Raw genomic sequence first — 17,911 nt, forward strand, 5'->3', positions numbered from 1 at the left:
TAGAGCACCAAATGCAAATTATCATAACTTATATCTTAGATGTCATGCGCGTGCAGTTTTGGGCACGGACAAGTACTTAGACCTCATTTCCATGATGGACAGGAGTAACAAGGCAACATTCAGCTTTCATAAAAGACGAAATTTGGTAGAAAAATAATCCGTGGAGCAACAAAATGTTTGTCAAAAGTTGTGTGAGAGGTAATGATTAAGTATGCACTCCAAAGCATAACTTCCTATGTGATGAGTATCTTTCTCCTTCCAAACTCTCTAGTAGATGAAATTGAGAAGTTTATGAATGCTTTTTCTTGGGGTCATGCCAGAGAAAATCGCAAAGGAATGCATTGGATGTCTTAGGAGAAATTGTCACTACATAAAAATTATGGAGGCATATGGGTTTTACATATTTAACGACGTTTAATATTCCAATGCTTGGTAAACAAGGCTAGAAGTTCCTTACTGAATCGAACAACCTTGTTTCTAGAGTTTTCATAACCCGGTATTTTCTCACAGTTTCTTATCTTGATTCGAAGATTGGTCGTAGCCCAAGCTTTGTATGGCAAAGCATTTTTAGTGTCAAGATTGTTGTTAAAAGATGATGTACTATGATGGGGTAAATACGCAAGTGCGCGGTTTACCGAAGTAGTAATAAAGAGTATCGTTCCGACAGGGAGTTTCAGTTGAAAAGTTGTGATTTTTAACGGTTTGAAAATAATAATAAAAAGCGCCTTGGGATTATTGGCTCGTCATGGTGACAAATCCTTCACAAACCAAACCCTAAACCTAGAACTTTATGTTGGACCTATTTTCTAAAGACAAGTTTCTCTTAAGCCTATCACATCTCCTTTCGGTTTCAGTGAGTGTGTTTCTCTAGCAACCACGCTTATTGTCATGGTTGACTGCTATTGAAATCCTTGAAGCACGAAACTTTATTGTCTCAAGGTTTGCTAGACTATTCTCAAGTTTCGCAATCCTTGTCTAATTTCACTTGTTCCAATATCAAAACTTCATCTTTCGATACTTCGCTTGATATTTGTAATTATGAATTAACAACTATCAACCCTCGCCTTTCGGTTTATTGATTTAATACTTGTTAATTCATTATAAAAACGGTGAAATAGATTAGAAAATAGATTTACATAGAATTAGGGTTCGAGACTTGGTTTGATAAGGATTAGGTCATTATGAAGGTGAGAAAAACACAAGAAGGGGGGTTGAATTGTGTTAGCTTTTTCTTCGTTTTCTCCTAAGCTGAAAACACTAATCAGAAGCAAAGTGAGAACTGCTTCTGAAGTGATATTCATAACTAATATGCAGCGGATAAAAACAGAGAGAGAGAGAGAGAGAGAGAGAGAGAGAGAGAGAGAGAGAGAGAGAGAGAGAGAGAGAAGACAGACACAAAGCAATTATACTGGTTCCTTCCACAAACCGGAAGTAGTCCAGTCCCCCTTGCACTTCCAAGGAGAGTTCACTAAAATGTAATGTCAAATTACAACTGCTCACTGCTACAACTAGCAAGAGACTTCAAATTGCTCAAGCACACAAGCAAGAGACTTCCTTTGCTCCTGAACACAATCAAGAGACTTTTAATGCTCAAGTACAATTGCAAGAGATTTCTAATCAAACAGAATTACACAGAAAAATGTTTGAGGTTGAACACTTGATATACAATCAGAGGTGCTCACAATACAAATCAGATACAAACTCTTAAGACTCTAGAATTTCTAAGATGTGAACTTGAAAACAGAAATTCTAAGTGAACTTTGAATGCAGAACAATTTCAGCAGAGTTTTGGCACTTGTAAATTGTAGATGAGTCTTGTGTTTTGCATTACCAATCTCTGGGTCTTCACTCCTTTATATAGAGGTGTGAAAGAGACGTTGTGAAATTGCCAGCACATCAAAAAGAGTCGTTTGAAGCTTTGATCAATCACCAATGATCTTTTGCCTGATATGGTTGTTGTCCTATGAAGAACCAATTTCAAATCCATTCCCATTGTGAAGGAACATTGTTGCAGGCAGAGCTGTATTCCAGAGCTGTTTTCTTGTCTTGTAGTGAAGACTCTGCAGAGTAGTGGAGATAGTGGTTGTACACTTCGTACAATTGTACTTTGTCAACGCTTTTTGAAGATAAGCCTCCAATATCTTCAAATCTCTTCAAAATGACCGTTGCTTTGTATTCCCAGTCTTCTGCATTGCTTTCGAATCCATTGAACAGCTTTTGAAGTATTAAATCTTGAATCTTCAGCTTCTGGTGATTTTTAGCTTCTGATGAAGTTGTTTCTGATGAACTTCAGCTTCTGATGACGCCATCATCTTCAGGAGCGCTTTGTCTTCAGGAGCACTTTTGTCTTCAGGAGCACTTCTCTTCAGACGCTTTAAGCTTCCTTTTTGTTGATTTCTAAGCTCTCTTTTGTTCATCCAGAACCTATTTATGATGTAAATTTTTGACTATGGTCCTGTACACTTGAACAAATATTAGCTAGTCCAATTGACAATTTTTAATACCTTGTTATCATCAAAACTCTCAAAGGTTTATTGTTAAACACATTTTGTTCCAACAATCTCCCCTTTTTTGATGATGACAAACAATAGTATTTAAAAATGTGCAATTGTTGTTAATTCAATTAACAAGTTGACTTTAAGGGTATGAGGTTTGCAAGCTCCCCCTGAGTCTAATAGTACTTTAAGGTGAGTTTTGTAAGCTCCCCCTGAGTTCTATCCAAGTTAATTAAATTCATCATTTAAAACGTAATAACTCTCAGAAATTTCTCACATTGAATAGACTAAGAGATAAGAAGTTGGTCCTATTAATTTAAATTTCAATTTTAAATTAATGGGGCTCAGAGCCTATAAATACTATACATACTACTCCCCCTTTTGTCATCAACAAAATGTTTAAAAACTTAAGACAAAAAGAAAAAATAGTAAAAAGATAGTGAGAAAAACAAATAAATAAAGAGCATAAAATAAAAGAATATCAGAGCACAAAAATTAAACAAATAAAACAGAGCAAGCAATATAATCAAATGTATATCAGAGCAAGACATATATCAGAACATGAACATAAGACATATCAGTAGCAAGATAAAGTAGTTCAGAAGCAATTAGTTCAGAAGCAATAAGTTCAGAAGCAAACAAAATCAGAGCAAAAAGAAAGAAATTAAAAATTGAACAAGCTAAGTGTGTGCAACTAAGGGTTGGCTTGTTTGTTCATCATTTGCATCATCTTACTGACCATCTCTTGAGTATCATCTTGCTTCTTCTGCATGGCTTCTTTCTGATTCTTCATCTCAAGCTTGAATTCTTCATTACTCTTTATCATATTGTTCTCTCTGATTTTAGCTTTCCTTAATGCTTCTTTAGCTTCTTCTAGCTTTGCTTCAGTAGAAGTCTTGTATTCCAGCATGAGTAGCTTCTGTTCTATCAGATCCTTCTGATGCTTCTTAACTTGCTTTTCCAAGATAATGTTCTTTTGAACCAGAGTTAGATTAGGAGATGCAGTCTTCAGATTGACATTGGTGAGGAAAGTCAAATCCAGATCTCTTGGATGTACTCCTGAAGGGATGAAGTCATATACATCTCTCCCTTTGATGCTTGGAGGACTCTGAACCCAAGTTCTCAGGACCTTGACTTCCTGCAGACTGTCATCTATTCCTTTTAGCCAATCTTGAAGCTTCTGCTGAGCTTGATCTTGAATATCTTTGCAAGTGGATTGGAGTGTAGACAAAATGTAATCAACTCTTTCTTTGAGTCTGCTCCATCTCTTCTCATATCTTTCTTGATGCACTAGATCTTCTCTTGATTGAATAAGCTGAACCAATTCCAGACCTATATTCTCACATACATTCTGAAGTAAAGTAGAATCAAGGAAAATGGTTGGTGGTGAGGGTATTTTTGTAGGTTTGGGTGAAGCAGTAGGTACAATGGCTAGGTTTGATGATGATTGGCCATTTGTAGAGTTTGAAGTTTGAGTGGAGCTAGTTGATGGTTGATCAGAGACAGATTCTATATCCATGTTAGAAGATTGAGGATCATCTTGATCATCCTCAGAGTCAGTATCCATAGATGTGGATATAGAAACACCATCAAAACGGGTTATTTTGATAACAGATTCAGGTAATGGAATGGTGGATGATTGAGTTTGCTCAGGAGCAAGTTGTTCAGGAACACTGTGTTCAGGAACAACAAGCTCAGATACTGAAACATGCTCAGATGCAGAGACATGTTCAGGGCTAGCTATATGTTCAGAGCTAATTTGTGTGGCTATCTGTGAGTTGAGTGTTTGTTGTTGGGGGCTTTCTAAAGTGACTTCTTCATTAGCAACTACTTCAGAAGTAACTTCAGAGGCTTTTTCTAAGGTAGGCCCAACATTTTGGTTAGATGAGGGTGGTTGAGATGATGAAGATTCAACATTTACCTCATCAGGTACAACCATGTTTAGGGGTTGAATAACCTGAGGTTGAAAAGGATGGTTGAGGGGTAGTCTTTCACAGACTTGGTTTCTCATCTCAGACATTTCACCTATCCTTTCATTGATTGTAGGATACATAGGCTCAAAAGGGATTGTCTGAGAGGGTCTTTTGTAGGTTTTTGTAAGTTTTGACTGGCCTTTTTGTATAGATGGATAAAGTTGTCATAAGGGTATATCATAATAATCAGTGAATAATGATTATGATGTGGATAGGGAGGATGAAGATGAATCTGATTCTAAATTTACAACAGAATTAGAGTGTGAGAGATCAGTATTACCTTCTTCAGAAGCAACTGCTTCTGGCTCAGCAGCAATATCCTCCTGGACATTTTCAGTGGCACTCACTACCATCGTTAGATTCCTAGCTTCTGAAGTGGCTAGCTCTTGCACATCTTCAGCAGCTTGGACAATCTCCTCAGCAGGAATCTCTACCTCTTGTGCAAGCTTCAAGGCCTTCTGAAGTGCTTCAGCAGCAGCATCTTCAGCTTTCTTCTTCTTAAGCTCCCTTGTAACCAAATTTGTAGAAGCTTCAACGCCTTCTACTTCCTCAACTACATAAGGAGATTCCTTGATCTTCCTCATTGCAGGCTTCCTCTTCCTCTTAGGTATAGGGGGTTGATCAGGAGCAATCACAGTTGAAGAAGCAGCAGCTTTGCCACTTTTAGTCTTCTTGTTCAGCACCACATTAACATGCAGCTCCTGAACTTCTTCTTGAATTGTTGGCACGCCAGGACCAGCAACACTTTTCTCCTTCTTACTTCCTTTTGCCTTCTTCTGCTTAGGCTCTTCATCACCAAGATAGTCTTCTTTTGTGATAGCCTTCCTCTTGGATTTTCTGTCCTTTGCAAGTGGCAGAGCACCACCATACATTTCTTCAGGTACATCGTCTAGCCTGATGACCTTTCCATATGATTCATATTGGTCTTTAATGAAGTGTATCTGAACTTCAATAGGGTTTTTCTTGCAGATGGGTGGAAAGTCTTCCATTAGGTTGGACTTAGCACTAGATTCACTCAAGTCAGTACTGAGCTTGGTGACTGTACTGATCAGCTTCATGTGCTTGGGTGTCTTATCATTGATGACCTTTCCAGTTGTAGTGTCAAGATGCTCATCTTAGTAGATTTGGACACCACTGAGTAAATTCAGAATCCCTCCTTGATAAAGGATTTCTGATATAAGTCTTCCATAAGGAACCCAACATCTTTTCTTTTGTTGACTCTCCCTCAGCTCCTTGATCATATACTTGAAAAAGTACTTAGGCACATTCATCTTTTCCTTCTGGATGAAGTGATGAAGGAAGACTTTCTGCCCCAATGAAGGTTGATCACCACCACCACCTTTTGGAAGCAGATTCTCATTCTGAATCTTCAGAAGCAGCTTCTTCTCAATGCTTAAGTCAGCATATTTTCCTGGAATGCTGGAGTTGTATATGGACAAGTTTACTTTTTCGTTCCAGGGGTTGTTCTTAGCATTTGCAATATTCACTCCTGAGTATTTTCCAGAAGCATCTAATCTGAGTACAGATGTTATTTGCCATTCAGCAATGAAAACTGGAATTCCCAGAACACTTGACCTGATTTCAACACAAGTAAATGGTTCAAGTCCCATTTCTTCTCTCGTCTTCCCAGCCAGAGAGGGATCAAGAAGGATCATCTGCTTCTCTTCAGCTTCAAAAGCAGCTTTATCATAAACAGATGCTCTTACCCATAAGTGCTTTACCAAGGCTTCGTGTGTTGGTCCATTCAACATTTTAAAGTATGGCATAAGCCCTTGTGTTTCGTAGTAGCTCCTGATGTCACACCCATGGAAGGCTAGAGACTCAAAATCCACAGGATTCTCTGTTTGAATCCTTAAATCCCATTCTTCTATCTCCATGGTTCTTCCCTTAATCTCGTAGGCAGGGGCTTCTTGTGAGGATGATTCTGGAGGACCTTGTTGTTGCATGTTTGAAGTTGATTCTGGAATATCTTATTGCAAACTTGATGATACCATTGATGATGATGAAGATTTTAAGGTTCTAAGGATTTAAGAAAGAAGATTGTGCTTACTTCGCAAGAACGGTTGAAAGAGGAAAGTGTTTGTTGTGAAGTAAGTAGTGTGTGAATTGTTTAAGTGTTTTGAGTAAAAACGTTTGCAATTCAAAAATGACAAACAAACATAACATTAATGACAAAGGGGGCTCATGTTTAGTACATTCAAAGCTATAATCATCATTGCCCTCTTACGTTATACAACCGTACACATAAGCCACGTCAGGAGTTCTCAGAGTAACTGTCAAGTTAGTGGGCCAGGTGTCACCAAAAAGTAACTTCTAGTGTTTCCACTAACTCTACTATTCAGAAGCACAAAACCCAGCTTCTGGACTTCAGATGCCGACGTCATCATCAGAAGCACATTTTCCTCAGAACCTCAATAAAGAGCTTCTGATGGACCATAGCTTCTGAACTGACTTCAGAACCTAAATTCCTATTCAGGAGCAAGCAAGCTTTTAATCAGACACAAAGTGCATGTTCAAATTTTTCTTCATAAAATCAAATCTTTCAACAGTTAAAGGCTTAGTAAATATATCAGCCCATTGATTCTTCAACACAAAGTGTTTCTGAATTATACACTCTGTATGCCTTTGACCTTTCAGAGTAACCTAAGAAGATTCCTCTTTGGGCTTTGGCATCAAATTTCTTTAGGTAAAGCTTGTTATTTAGAATGTAACATGTACATCCAAATTGATGAAAGTAAGAGATATTGGGTCTTCTTCCCTTAAATAGTTCATATGTTGTTTTCTCCAAGATAGGTCTGATATAGATTCTATTTTGGACATAATATGTTGTATTCACTGCTTCTGCCCAGAAATGTTTAGCCAAATTGTTTTCATGAATCATGGTTCTAGCCATTTCTTGTAAAGTTCTATTCTTTCTCTCTACAACCCCATTTTGTTGTGGAGTTATAGGAGAAGAGAATTCATGGACAATTCCAAGTTTTTCACAAAAGTTTTCAAATGGCTCATTTTCAAATTCTCCACCATGATCACTTCTGACTTTTAAAATTTTCATTTCCTATTCAGACTGTATTTGAGTGCAGAAGTTACTGAATACATCATAAGCATTATCCTTACTTTTCAAGAATTTTACCCAAGTTCATCTGCAGTAATCATCAACAATAACCAATCCATATTTACTTCCATATAAGGATGCAGTGCTAACTGGTCCAAATAAATCAATATGAAGTAATTCTAAGGGTCTGGAGGTTGACAATGCCTTTTGTTTTAAAAGATGATTTCACTATCTTCCCCTTCTGGCATGCACCACAAAGTGCATCTGAATGATAGTCAATGTCTGGTAGGCCTTTGACAAGTTGTAACATACTAAGCTTAGAGATTAATCTCCAGTTAGCATGTCCCAACCTTCTGTGCCACATCCATTTCTTATCATTCACTGACAGAAGACAAATTACCTTCTGGTCAACCAGTTCAGAGAAGTTAATTTTATAGACATTCTTCATCCTCTTTCCCTTGAATACTATGTATTTGTTTTCTTTGTTGATTACAGTGCAGTTGGTCTTTTCAAACATCACATCATAAACATTGTCACAAAATTGACTAATGCTCAATACGTTATGTTCAAGACCTTCTACCAACCACACATTATTGATTGAGATAGAGGAGTTACCAATAGTTCCCGTACCAATGATCTTGCCAGACTGGTTGCCTCCAAACTTCACACTTCCTCCTTCTTTCATAGTAAGGGTGAGGAACATAGACTTCTCTCCTGTCATATGCCTTGAGCAACCACAGTCTAGGTACCATGATTTTTGGTTTTCCTTTGCTCTTAGACATATTTGTAGTATTGACATTTTCAGATTTAGGTACCCATTGTTTTATGGGTCCTTTCAGGTTAGTACTAGAAGTTTTACTCTTCACTTCTTGTACCTTGTGCTGTAAGTTTGGTAGCTTCTGATTAACCATTACCTTAGGTTTAACAACCTTTGGTTTTGGTACTTCAGGAGCAGTAACTGTCTTCTTCTGAAACTTAGACTTCAGAACCTCAGATTCAGGTTTCATCAGACTCTGAGGAACAGGTTCTGATCTCTTTAGAATCCTGATCTTTGAAGTCTTAGAATCAGAGTTTATCATTGCCTTTGGCTTAGAGTTCTTTGGCTTTGAAGTAATCTTAGCCTTAGAACTGGAAGCTTCAGGTTCTGATTGAACAGCAGTTTCCAACTTAGCACCTTCAGGTACAAAGAAGGTTTTCAATCCTTCCTTGATGCATTCACAACATGCTTTGAGACTGATCTCATTAGGCTTCCCTTCTGAAAATCCAATCCTTTTACCATTGTTTCTGTAAATGCTGTAAATCATTGAAGCAACTTTGCTTCTGTCAATACCAGATATAATGAAATCTTCAAGAGCTATCTCATGCTTGCTTAAAGTCTTTCCATTACACTTTTCTTGTAGCTTCTGACAATGATACTTGAGCTTCTCTTCATAAGTTTTGCAAATGAAGTCAAAGCCTCCAAGTCCTTCTTCAGAAGCTTTTAGATCCAATTAAGTTGATTCTTGTCGTTTCATTAACACAACATATTTTTCTTTTAAAACTTTCAACTCATTGGTTCTAAGCTCAAAATGTGTAAGGAGTTCTTTAAGAGACTCAATAAGTTCTTCTCTGGGAATTTTAGAATATACCTCATTTTCATCTCCAGAATCTGAATCAGGATCTGCTTCTGAAGTCTCAGTAGCCACTAACCCAACAGCTACTTTAACATCTTCATCAGCTTCTTCCTTTTCAGACCCAGATTCACTATCCAAATCTTCCCAGGTTGCCATCAAACTCTTCTTTCTGAATTTCCTTGAGTTGAAGCTTGATTTCTTTGACTTGTCCTTTGATTTCTCCTTCTGAAGATCAGGGCAATCAGCAATGAAGTGTCCAGGCTTCTTACAGTTGAAGCATCCCTTCCGATCTTCTTTCTTGGAACTCTTGCTACCGTTTCTCTTACTCAGAAACTTCCAGTTCTTTCTTGCCAGATACTCAAGCTTGTTGGAAAGCATAGCCATCTTCTCTTAGGGATCTTCACTAGAGTCTCCATCAGATGACTCTTCTTCAGATTCAACAACCTTCAGAGCTTTTGATGATTTCCCTTTAGATGGTAGAGCAATAGATTTACTCTTCTTGGAAGGTTCATGTTCATTAAGACTAATCTCATGAACTTTGAGAGAGCTGACAATATCTTCAACACTCAAAGTGTTTAAATCTTTAGCTTCCTCAATAGCAGTAACCTTAGGTCTCCATCTAGCAGGCAAGCTTCTTAGTATCTTGCTTACATGGTCAGAAGCAACATAACTCTTCTTCAGTATTTGTAGTCCAGAGACTAGGGTTTGAAACCTTGAGTACATCTCCTCAATAGTTTCATCATCATTCATCTCTAACAACTCATACTGATGAACCAGCATAAGAGCCTTTGCATCTCTGACTTTCTTACTGCCTTCATAGTTAGCACAGAGAGAAACAAACATTGCTTTAGCAGTTAACTTGTCACCCATCTTCATATATTATGCTTTAGGAATAGCAGTGACAAGTGCTCCTCTGATAATATGATGCTTCTTGTAAATCTTTTTCTGAACAGGAGTATGTTTCTTTCTATCAACAGCAGCTCCTTCTTTATCAAGAACCAAGTCACCAACACCTTTTTCAAGTATATCCCATAGTTCTTCATCTAAACCCATGATATAGCTGTAGAAGTTGGTTTTCCACCAAGAAAATTCTTCAGGATCTCCATTGAATTTAGCAACTTTTCCAGAGTTGGACTTTTTGTTGTCACCATAATCATATGAAACAACAGTATGATTAGGTCCAGATCTAGAGCCAGAAGTATCACTAGACATGTTTTTCTCAGATCTTTTTATGTTACACTGTTAAGTGTTAAGACAACAGACCAAGGCTCTAGATACCAATTGAAGGTGAGAAAAACACAAGAAGGAGGGGTTGAATTGTGTTAGCTTTTTCTTCGTTTTCTCCTAAGCTGAAAATACTAATCAGAAGCAAAGTGAGAACTGCTTCTGAAGTGATATTCAGAACTAATATGCAGCGGATAAAAACAGAGAGAGAGAGAGAGAAAGAAGAAAGACACAAAGCAATTATACTGGTTCCTTCCACAAACCGGAAGTAGTCCAATCCCACTTGCACTTCCAAGGAGAGTTCACTAAAATGTAATGTCAAATTACAACTGCTCACTGCTACAACTAGTAAGATACTTCAAATTGCTCAAGCACACAAGCAAGAGACTTCCTATGCTCCTGAACACAATCAAGAGACTTTTAATGCTCAAGTACAACTGCAAGAGACTTCTAATCAAATAGAATTACACAGAAAAATGTTTGAGGTTGAACACTTGATATACAATCAGAGGTGCTCACAATACAAATCAGATACAAACTCTTAAGACTCTAGAATTTCTAAGATGTGAACTTGAAAACAGAAATTCTAAGTGAACTTTGAATGCAGAACAATTTCAGCAGAGTTTTGGCACCTGTAAATTGTAGATGAGTCTTGTGTTTTGCATTACCAATCTCTAAGTCTTCACTCCTTTATATAGAGGTGTGAAAGAGACGTTGTGAAATTGCCAGCACATTAAAAAGAGTCGTTTGAAGCTTTGATCAATCACCAATGATCTTTTGCCTGATATGGTTGTTGTCCTATGAAGAACCAATTTCAAATCCATTCCCATTGTGAAGGAACATTGTTGCAGGCAGAGCTGTATTCTAGAGCTATTTTCTTGTCTTGTAGTGAAGACTCTGCAGAGTAGTGGAGATAGTGGTTGTACACTTCGTACAATTGTACTTTGTCAACGCTTTTTGAAGATAAGCCTCCAATGCCTTCAAATCTCTTCAAAATGACCGTTGCTTTGTATTCCCAGTCTTCTGCATTGCTTTCGAATCCATTGAACAACTTTTGAAGTATTAAATCTTGAATCTTCAGCTTCTGGTGATTTTTAGCTTCTGATGAAGTTGCTTCTGATGAACTTGCTTCTGATGAACTTCAGCTTCTGATGACGCCATCATCTTCAGGAGCACTTTGTCTTCAGGAGCACTTTTGCCTTCAAGAGCATTTCTCTTCAGACGCTTTAAGCTTCCTTTTTGTTGATTTCTAAGCTCTCTTTTGTTCATCCAGAACCTATTTATGATGTAAATTTTTGACTATGGTCCTGTACACTTGAACAAATATTAGCTGGTCCAATTGACAATTTTTAATACCTTGTGATCATCAAAACTCTCAAAGGTTTATTGTTAAACACATTTTGTTCCAACACATTAGACTCATCCTACAATCCCAAGACAAGAAGGGTCTACTCACTCATGTTCATTGTAGACATAGAAGAGAAGAATAAGAAGAAGAACATAAAATAAAATAAAGGTTGAACTTTTATTCAAAGAAAACAATTGTCACTTATTATTTCCAAGAACAAGAGATGATTGTATATGTTTTCTAGCTACTCTATTTATAGTCTACAACTACTTAAGGCCCAAGAAATACATCAATAGAATGTTCCACAAGAAACCACGGGCTTTAGGTCAGAAGTAAACTAAGTAGCTAGCTTGTCAAAGAAGCAAAAGCAGCAAAAGGTTGTCTGGAGTGGTGGCACGGCCGTGTGGCTGGAGGCACGGGCCGTGCCAAGATCTCTGATGGCTTATTGGCTTTGAATTGTTGGAGGCACGGGTTGTGTCTTCAAGGCACGGGTTGTGTTTGTATTTTTGCACAGAATCTTCATATTTTTTGCCAGAATCAGCTCCAAATCACCTTTCTTTTGCTCCAAGACGCAATCTTTCGAATATTTGTTCCTGAAATTAAATAACTTGCAATTGAAGTAAAATAGTTCTAAAAAGGAAATAAAATCATATAAAATCTAAATAAAACGGACTCAAATAATATATAAAAAACACTAATTTATGACTCGTCATACTAGCATTCCTATCATGGGAGAGCCATGGCTGATTGATGGAATTAGTATTGCAAGTGATGGCCATATAAATGTGCAGTTCAACATGCCAAGGTTAATCACATTCCTATTATTATGGTGCAAAGGCCTAGAACAAACATACTTTGCAATACTTGTCAGAATTTGAAGTGGTGCAGCTCATTTTACAGACCCTATTTTTCCTTTAAGTAACGGAAGACCGTTTGATTTGGAAACCTAAGAAAAATGGCCCATATTCGATTAAACGTGCTTACCTCTTATGTGTTGATAATATTGTAGTCAACTTCCATATCAGAAAGTCGGGTTTTTGGAGCGGGGTTTGGAAACTCAAGGTCCCTCGTAAGGTCAAAACCTTGTGTGGAGAATTTGCAAAGGTTGTTTCCAAACCATAGTTGAACTGAAAAATAAGGGAATTAATTGTCCATTAAATTTTGTGTAGTGCGGCACGTGAGTATAGTAATCATATCATGTTTTAGCACCCACTATCCGAAAATGTTTAGCGCAATAGTGGATTGTGGAATGACATCAACATGGTCTGGAAGCAATTTAATAATGTTGGTGAGATTTTGTTTGTTCTTTTACAGTAGCTGTCCTATTCTCAAACAGAACTACTAGCTACTATCCTTTGGAGTAATTGGAAGAGCTGTAATTTGAGATTGTGGCAACAATGGGTAGATCATGCAACCAAATTATCGAAAGAGCGGTACATGGGTTGCATGACTAGAGGTTGGCGACTTGCATGCAAGGACTAAGTATTGCGAGTGATAGTCGCACAAGCAACACAAGCTTGAGGAGGCAAAAACAACATCATCATCCATCAACATTATCGTAAGGGTGACAGAGGCCGACTTCGAGAAGGCATAAATGTAATATTGATGTTTTAGTTTCACGCGACATAGTAGGTATCAATATGTGCATTCGTGATGACACAAATGTGTATGTCTTGCTAAAGCTTTATGGCTTCCACCCATTTGTTCAGTGGATACAGGGGACACATGGTGGCTCTATCATGCTATTATGTGGATCAATGAATTACAATTGGCAAATGTTGACTTTGAGGTGGACTCAAAGAAAGTTGTCGATTACTTTAAAACAGGTAACACAAACATAAAGTCTTAGAATTCGTGGTTGGGCCTAACACCACCCTACAAAACTGACTTGTAAGGTGAGGGTAACCCCCATTTATAAATATTTGTTCATACTGTCTCTCATTCAAAGTGAGACTTTTAACACACTACTTCACGCACAACATGTGACCAAACGATGATAACAGGTGTGTGGATATAAATGATGAGCTTGGTGTGTGGATATAAATGATGGGTGTAGCGAAAACATGATAACAGGTGACCAAAAAGATCCTGGAGGAAGCCCCAAATACCATCTTTGAATTTGTGGTTAAATTTAACACAACTCCATAAAATCGGCTTCTAAGTTGATGACAACCCCCACTTATAAATATTTGTTCAAACCATCTCTTATGCAATGTGAAACTCTTAACATAACAGAGTTTGAGGCTATTATAGAGGCTTGTAAACACTATAGTAATTTATTTTTTTCAAAACTCTCGTATCGAGTTTATTTAGAGGAAATCAAATAAGGTCATATCTCAAACTAGTGTTGATGTCCTTATTGACGTATCTCGCATTTAAATATATTCCCTCCGTCCTAAATTATAAGTAAAAAAATCTTATTTTCTTTATTTCAAAAAATCATTTTTTTTCAAAACAAAATTAAATATAAATTACATTCAATTTATTCACCTTTTTATTTTCTCTATAATATATTAACCAATCAAATTGTTTGTTCATTTTTTCACGAAACGAATTCCAAAAAAAACACAAAAATTGGGAGGGAGTGTATTTTGGTGCTTTGGTGCATATAAAATATTACACTTTATACTTCCCTCTCCCTCTTCTCAAAAGTTTTATTTTTTTCCCCTTTCCCAATCGAAGAATCGACGAGTTCAGAACATTCGATGGCAGACGATTTGTTTGAAGGATTGCCTCCACCTTCTTCCATCACTCAATCACAGCCACAACTTCCAATTCTTTCTGTTTCTACCAACACGGAATCCTCTTCTTCAGTTCCCTCCGCACCTAAACCCATTCTCAAAAGTTCCCTCAAACGACCTAACCCTACTCAATCCGACAACTCCCAAGGTACGCACATCATTTCCTTCTTTCTTTTCCAACAATTTACTCTTCATCTTTCTTTATCATAAATAAACCCTAAGTTAGATGATTTTTCATTCTTTATGTTCTACAAATTTAGGGACTAAATTGATGGTTTATTCTTAATTATGCAGTTATTGGTTCTAATGGAGTTTATATTATTGTGAAATTTAATCTTATATCTTGTATTGTAATTTCAGCTGCAGCACCTAAAAAGAGTTTAAAGTTTAAAACCTCGACCGATGCTTCTGAAGCGCAAGTTATTGATGCTATGCAGAAGATATCTTCGCATATCAAGAACCCTGCGAAATTCAGCAAGGCTGCAAAGCTTGCCATTCAGTTGATTGAGGCAGGAAGTGTTAAGTCTGGCGTTAGCGATTATTTTTTCGCAATATTAGAAGCTGCAATGTTGTCGCCCGTATCTTGTACAGATCCTTCGGTACGAGCAGATTATCATTCTCTGTTCACGGCCGCACAAAACGCAAAAGAAGTAAGATTAATATTTGTTCAAATTATTCATTTTAGCGATTGTTTTTTCCCCCACATTTTAAAGAGTATGATAAAGATTTTCTTGACCCTCTTATGTTTGTTTACTTGTAGCACCTTAATAAGAAGCAGAAGAATCAACTGGCCACGTGGACGATTAATGCTGTGGTTGCAAATGATTTATATACAGATGATAGCTTTATGGTATGGTTCTCTCTGAAATTTTATTTTAAACTTGCTCATTTAAACTCCTATAAATCTGTTCTTTCCTTTTTATTAAGACAATTAATTGAGAAGCACATTTGAATGATTACAACAGATCTTGACATGTAATGTTGTTCCATACATGAAAATTGAATGTGCGCTGTCATAGATACTGTCCTTTGTATATAATTTGTAATTTGTAATATTCATGCAATGCTGTTATTACTTTTATGTAGCTATCTTTCAAAGTGTCATTTCTCATATCAGTATGACCAAAATGGATCTAAATGTGTCAATCTAGTCTTTAAACATTTTCTTTTACTAGAAGAACTTGTAGAATTAAGATAGATTGGAAAAAGGAATTATTCCAATGGGACAATGGGATAAGTTAAGTGGATGACAGATTTAATAAGCTTCATTATTCTCAACACAGTCATCCACTGTCTTCATCCATGCCATGCTTTTTGTTACAGATGTATAGTGAGGGATGACAGATAGATGCTTTTTGTTCATCCACTGTATTCTCAATACATGTATTACGCCCCCTCCAATCTTGATGCCTGGACTAACTCCAACGACAAGTTTTGGGGTAGCAGAAGTTTGGCACAGTTGCAAGGTGCAACATTCTTCTTTTGAGTGGTGATCAAGTTTTACAATTACCTTTTAAAAAAAATTACAATTAGATCGATGGATTCTCAGTTTGACTTCATTTATTTTTGAGACGATAATGCATCAAATCAATTGTTTTGAAAACTTTGTCTGGATTTGTCATCTTTTGATCAGTCGTCGGATTTAGATTTGGGATATTGTTGTCTTTTTTGACCTGATTTACTTTGAATATCTGGGCCCATGAGGGTTTTAAATTTGTTGCTCATTGTTTTCTTTTCTAATATTTATGTAGTTCTCGAAAGCAGCTGGGCAAATCAAGGAAGCTATATCTAACCTTCCTGTTGCGACAGAGGAGGATGACACAGAAGAAGCAATTTCTCTTAAAGATAGCACAGTTATGGTAGATGAAGGTGGTCAAACGTCTCCCCCAAATGAGGATAATAATGCCGTGGAGGAAGCTGACCCATTTGGACTGGATTCTCTGATTCCTGGATCCACAAAAAAAGGTGAAAAATTTAAGGGAAAGAATGACGCAGCTATGAAGATAAGGAAGGAAGAAGAGGAAGAAACTAAGCGATTCCTTCAGTTACAAAGAAAAGCCCTGATAACTTGTCTTGAGATTGCTGCCCGGCGGTATAAAACACCTTGGTAAATGCTGTTACTATGTTCTGTTGTATTTGTCTTTTACTCATGTTTTTCCACTTTGCATTATGTGCCCTTATTTGAATCTTCTCTGTATAGGTGCCAAACAGTAATTGATATTTTAGTGAAGCATGCCGTTGATAATGTGGCAAGATTTACAGCTCATCAGAGGGATGCTGTAAGAAAATTGTGGGCTTCCATACTGGAGCAGCAAACTCGTAGGAAGCAAGGAAAGTCGGTTAATGGAAAGCTTGATGTGAATGCTTTTGAATGGCTTCAACAAAAATATTCTACTGAGAAGATTAGCATTCGGCATTCTGTTGGAGGTAGTGGAGACCGGCGTGCCACACAATGGCTTGGTTAAGTTTTTTCTTGTGAAATTTTCTGTAGCAGAAATGAGGCGAGTAAACATTCTCGTCACTTCATTGCTAGTGGTGTAACTTATAATAGGTCTCAGACATCTCTCCTGACTTTGTTTCCCCAAAAACATTGGTAGAAACTTTATAAAATGTGATTTTTCCCCTTCCTTTGCTAATTTTAGTTACAAGTTTGTCCTAAGTTTTTTTTGGTCCTCAGGTTGATCAATTACAACAATTTAGAATTTTTTAATTTCAAAAGTTATCAATAGAGGACTTGAACTTTATTTTTAATTATCAATGAAGGTTTAAGGTCCTCAGTTTTAATAAAAACCTTTTGATAAATTTTATAATTGAAGAAGGGTATAATTGAATACAATAAAACACTTCAAATAAACAGTATTTTTTTTTTTTTTGAAGGAAAAGAGTATTGATTTTTGAAGCTGGTCTTTTTTTAAAAGAAAAAGGTACGATGTCAAGATTCAAGCTTGTCTTTTTTTTGTTCTGCTTAATTTTACAAGGTTGATGGTAAGTTTTTTAGTACACCAGAAGAGTTGTGTGGCTGAAGTTAGTATGAGTTTTTGGGTTAACTTATTTGAGCTTATTTATTGGCACAGCCTTTGTTAAAGACACTATTTGCGAGAACTTGGGAAAACAGCTTGACATATTCATATTTCATAAGCTATTTTCAGCTTATTTGCATTAGCTCTTCAAAATAGCTTAGGAAAACAGTTTATAAATCATACTCCCTCCGGTCCTAAATATAAGCAAATTTGACTTTTTACATTCATTCAATTAATGATGTATGTGGTCCATAATATGAACCACATACATCATTAATTGAATGAACCTAAAAAGTGAAATTTGCTTATATTTAGGACCGGAGGGAGTACAAAAACAGCTTGACTTTATTTTATCTTGTAATTTAAAAATAACTTATTCATAAACATTTATATGATAAACACTTATGTTATAAATTGTTCATCCAAATAAAACCTTAATTAATCG

At 36.7% G+C, this 17,911-nt stretch overlaps 2 protein-coding genes across 2 annotated transcripts; one reads left to right on the plus strand and one right to left on the minus strand.

The window, feature by feature from the left end:
• Positions 1-5,583: 5,583 nt before the first annotated feature.
• On the minus strand, positions 5,584-6,414 carry LOC146957035 (uncharacterized). The gene has a single exon (XM_085750000.1). The coding sequence runs from the start codon at positions 6,412-6,414 to the stop codon at positions 5,584-5,586; it is 831 nt and encodes a 276-aa protein (XP_085606126.1).
• A 7,930-nt stretch (positions 6,415-14,344) lies between these two features.
• LOC146957036 (nucleolar/coiled-body phosphoprotein) lies at positions 14,345-17,082 on the plus strand. Its single transcript, XM_085733738.1, has 5 exons — positions 14,345-14,594; positions 14,807-15,096; positions 15,207-15,296; positions 16,198-16,553; positions 16,647-17,082. Exons 1-5 carry the CDS (start codon positions 14,411-14,413, stop codon positions 16,909-16,911), a joined length of 1,185 nt encoding a protein of 394 aa, XP_085589864.1. The 5' UTR covers positions 14,345-14,410; the 3' UTR covers positions 16,912-17,082.
• The last annotated feature ends 829 nt before the right edge of the window (positions 17,083-17,911 follow it).

Source organism: Medicago sativa, chromosome 1 (assembly GCF_051527215.1).
Source record: "Medicago sativa cultivar Bolivia chromosome 1, Bolivia_mono, whole genome shotgun sequence".
NCBI classification, from domain to species: Eukaryota; Viridiplantae; Streptophyta; class Magnoliopsida; order Fabales; family Fabaceae; genus Medicago; species Medicago sativa.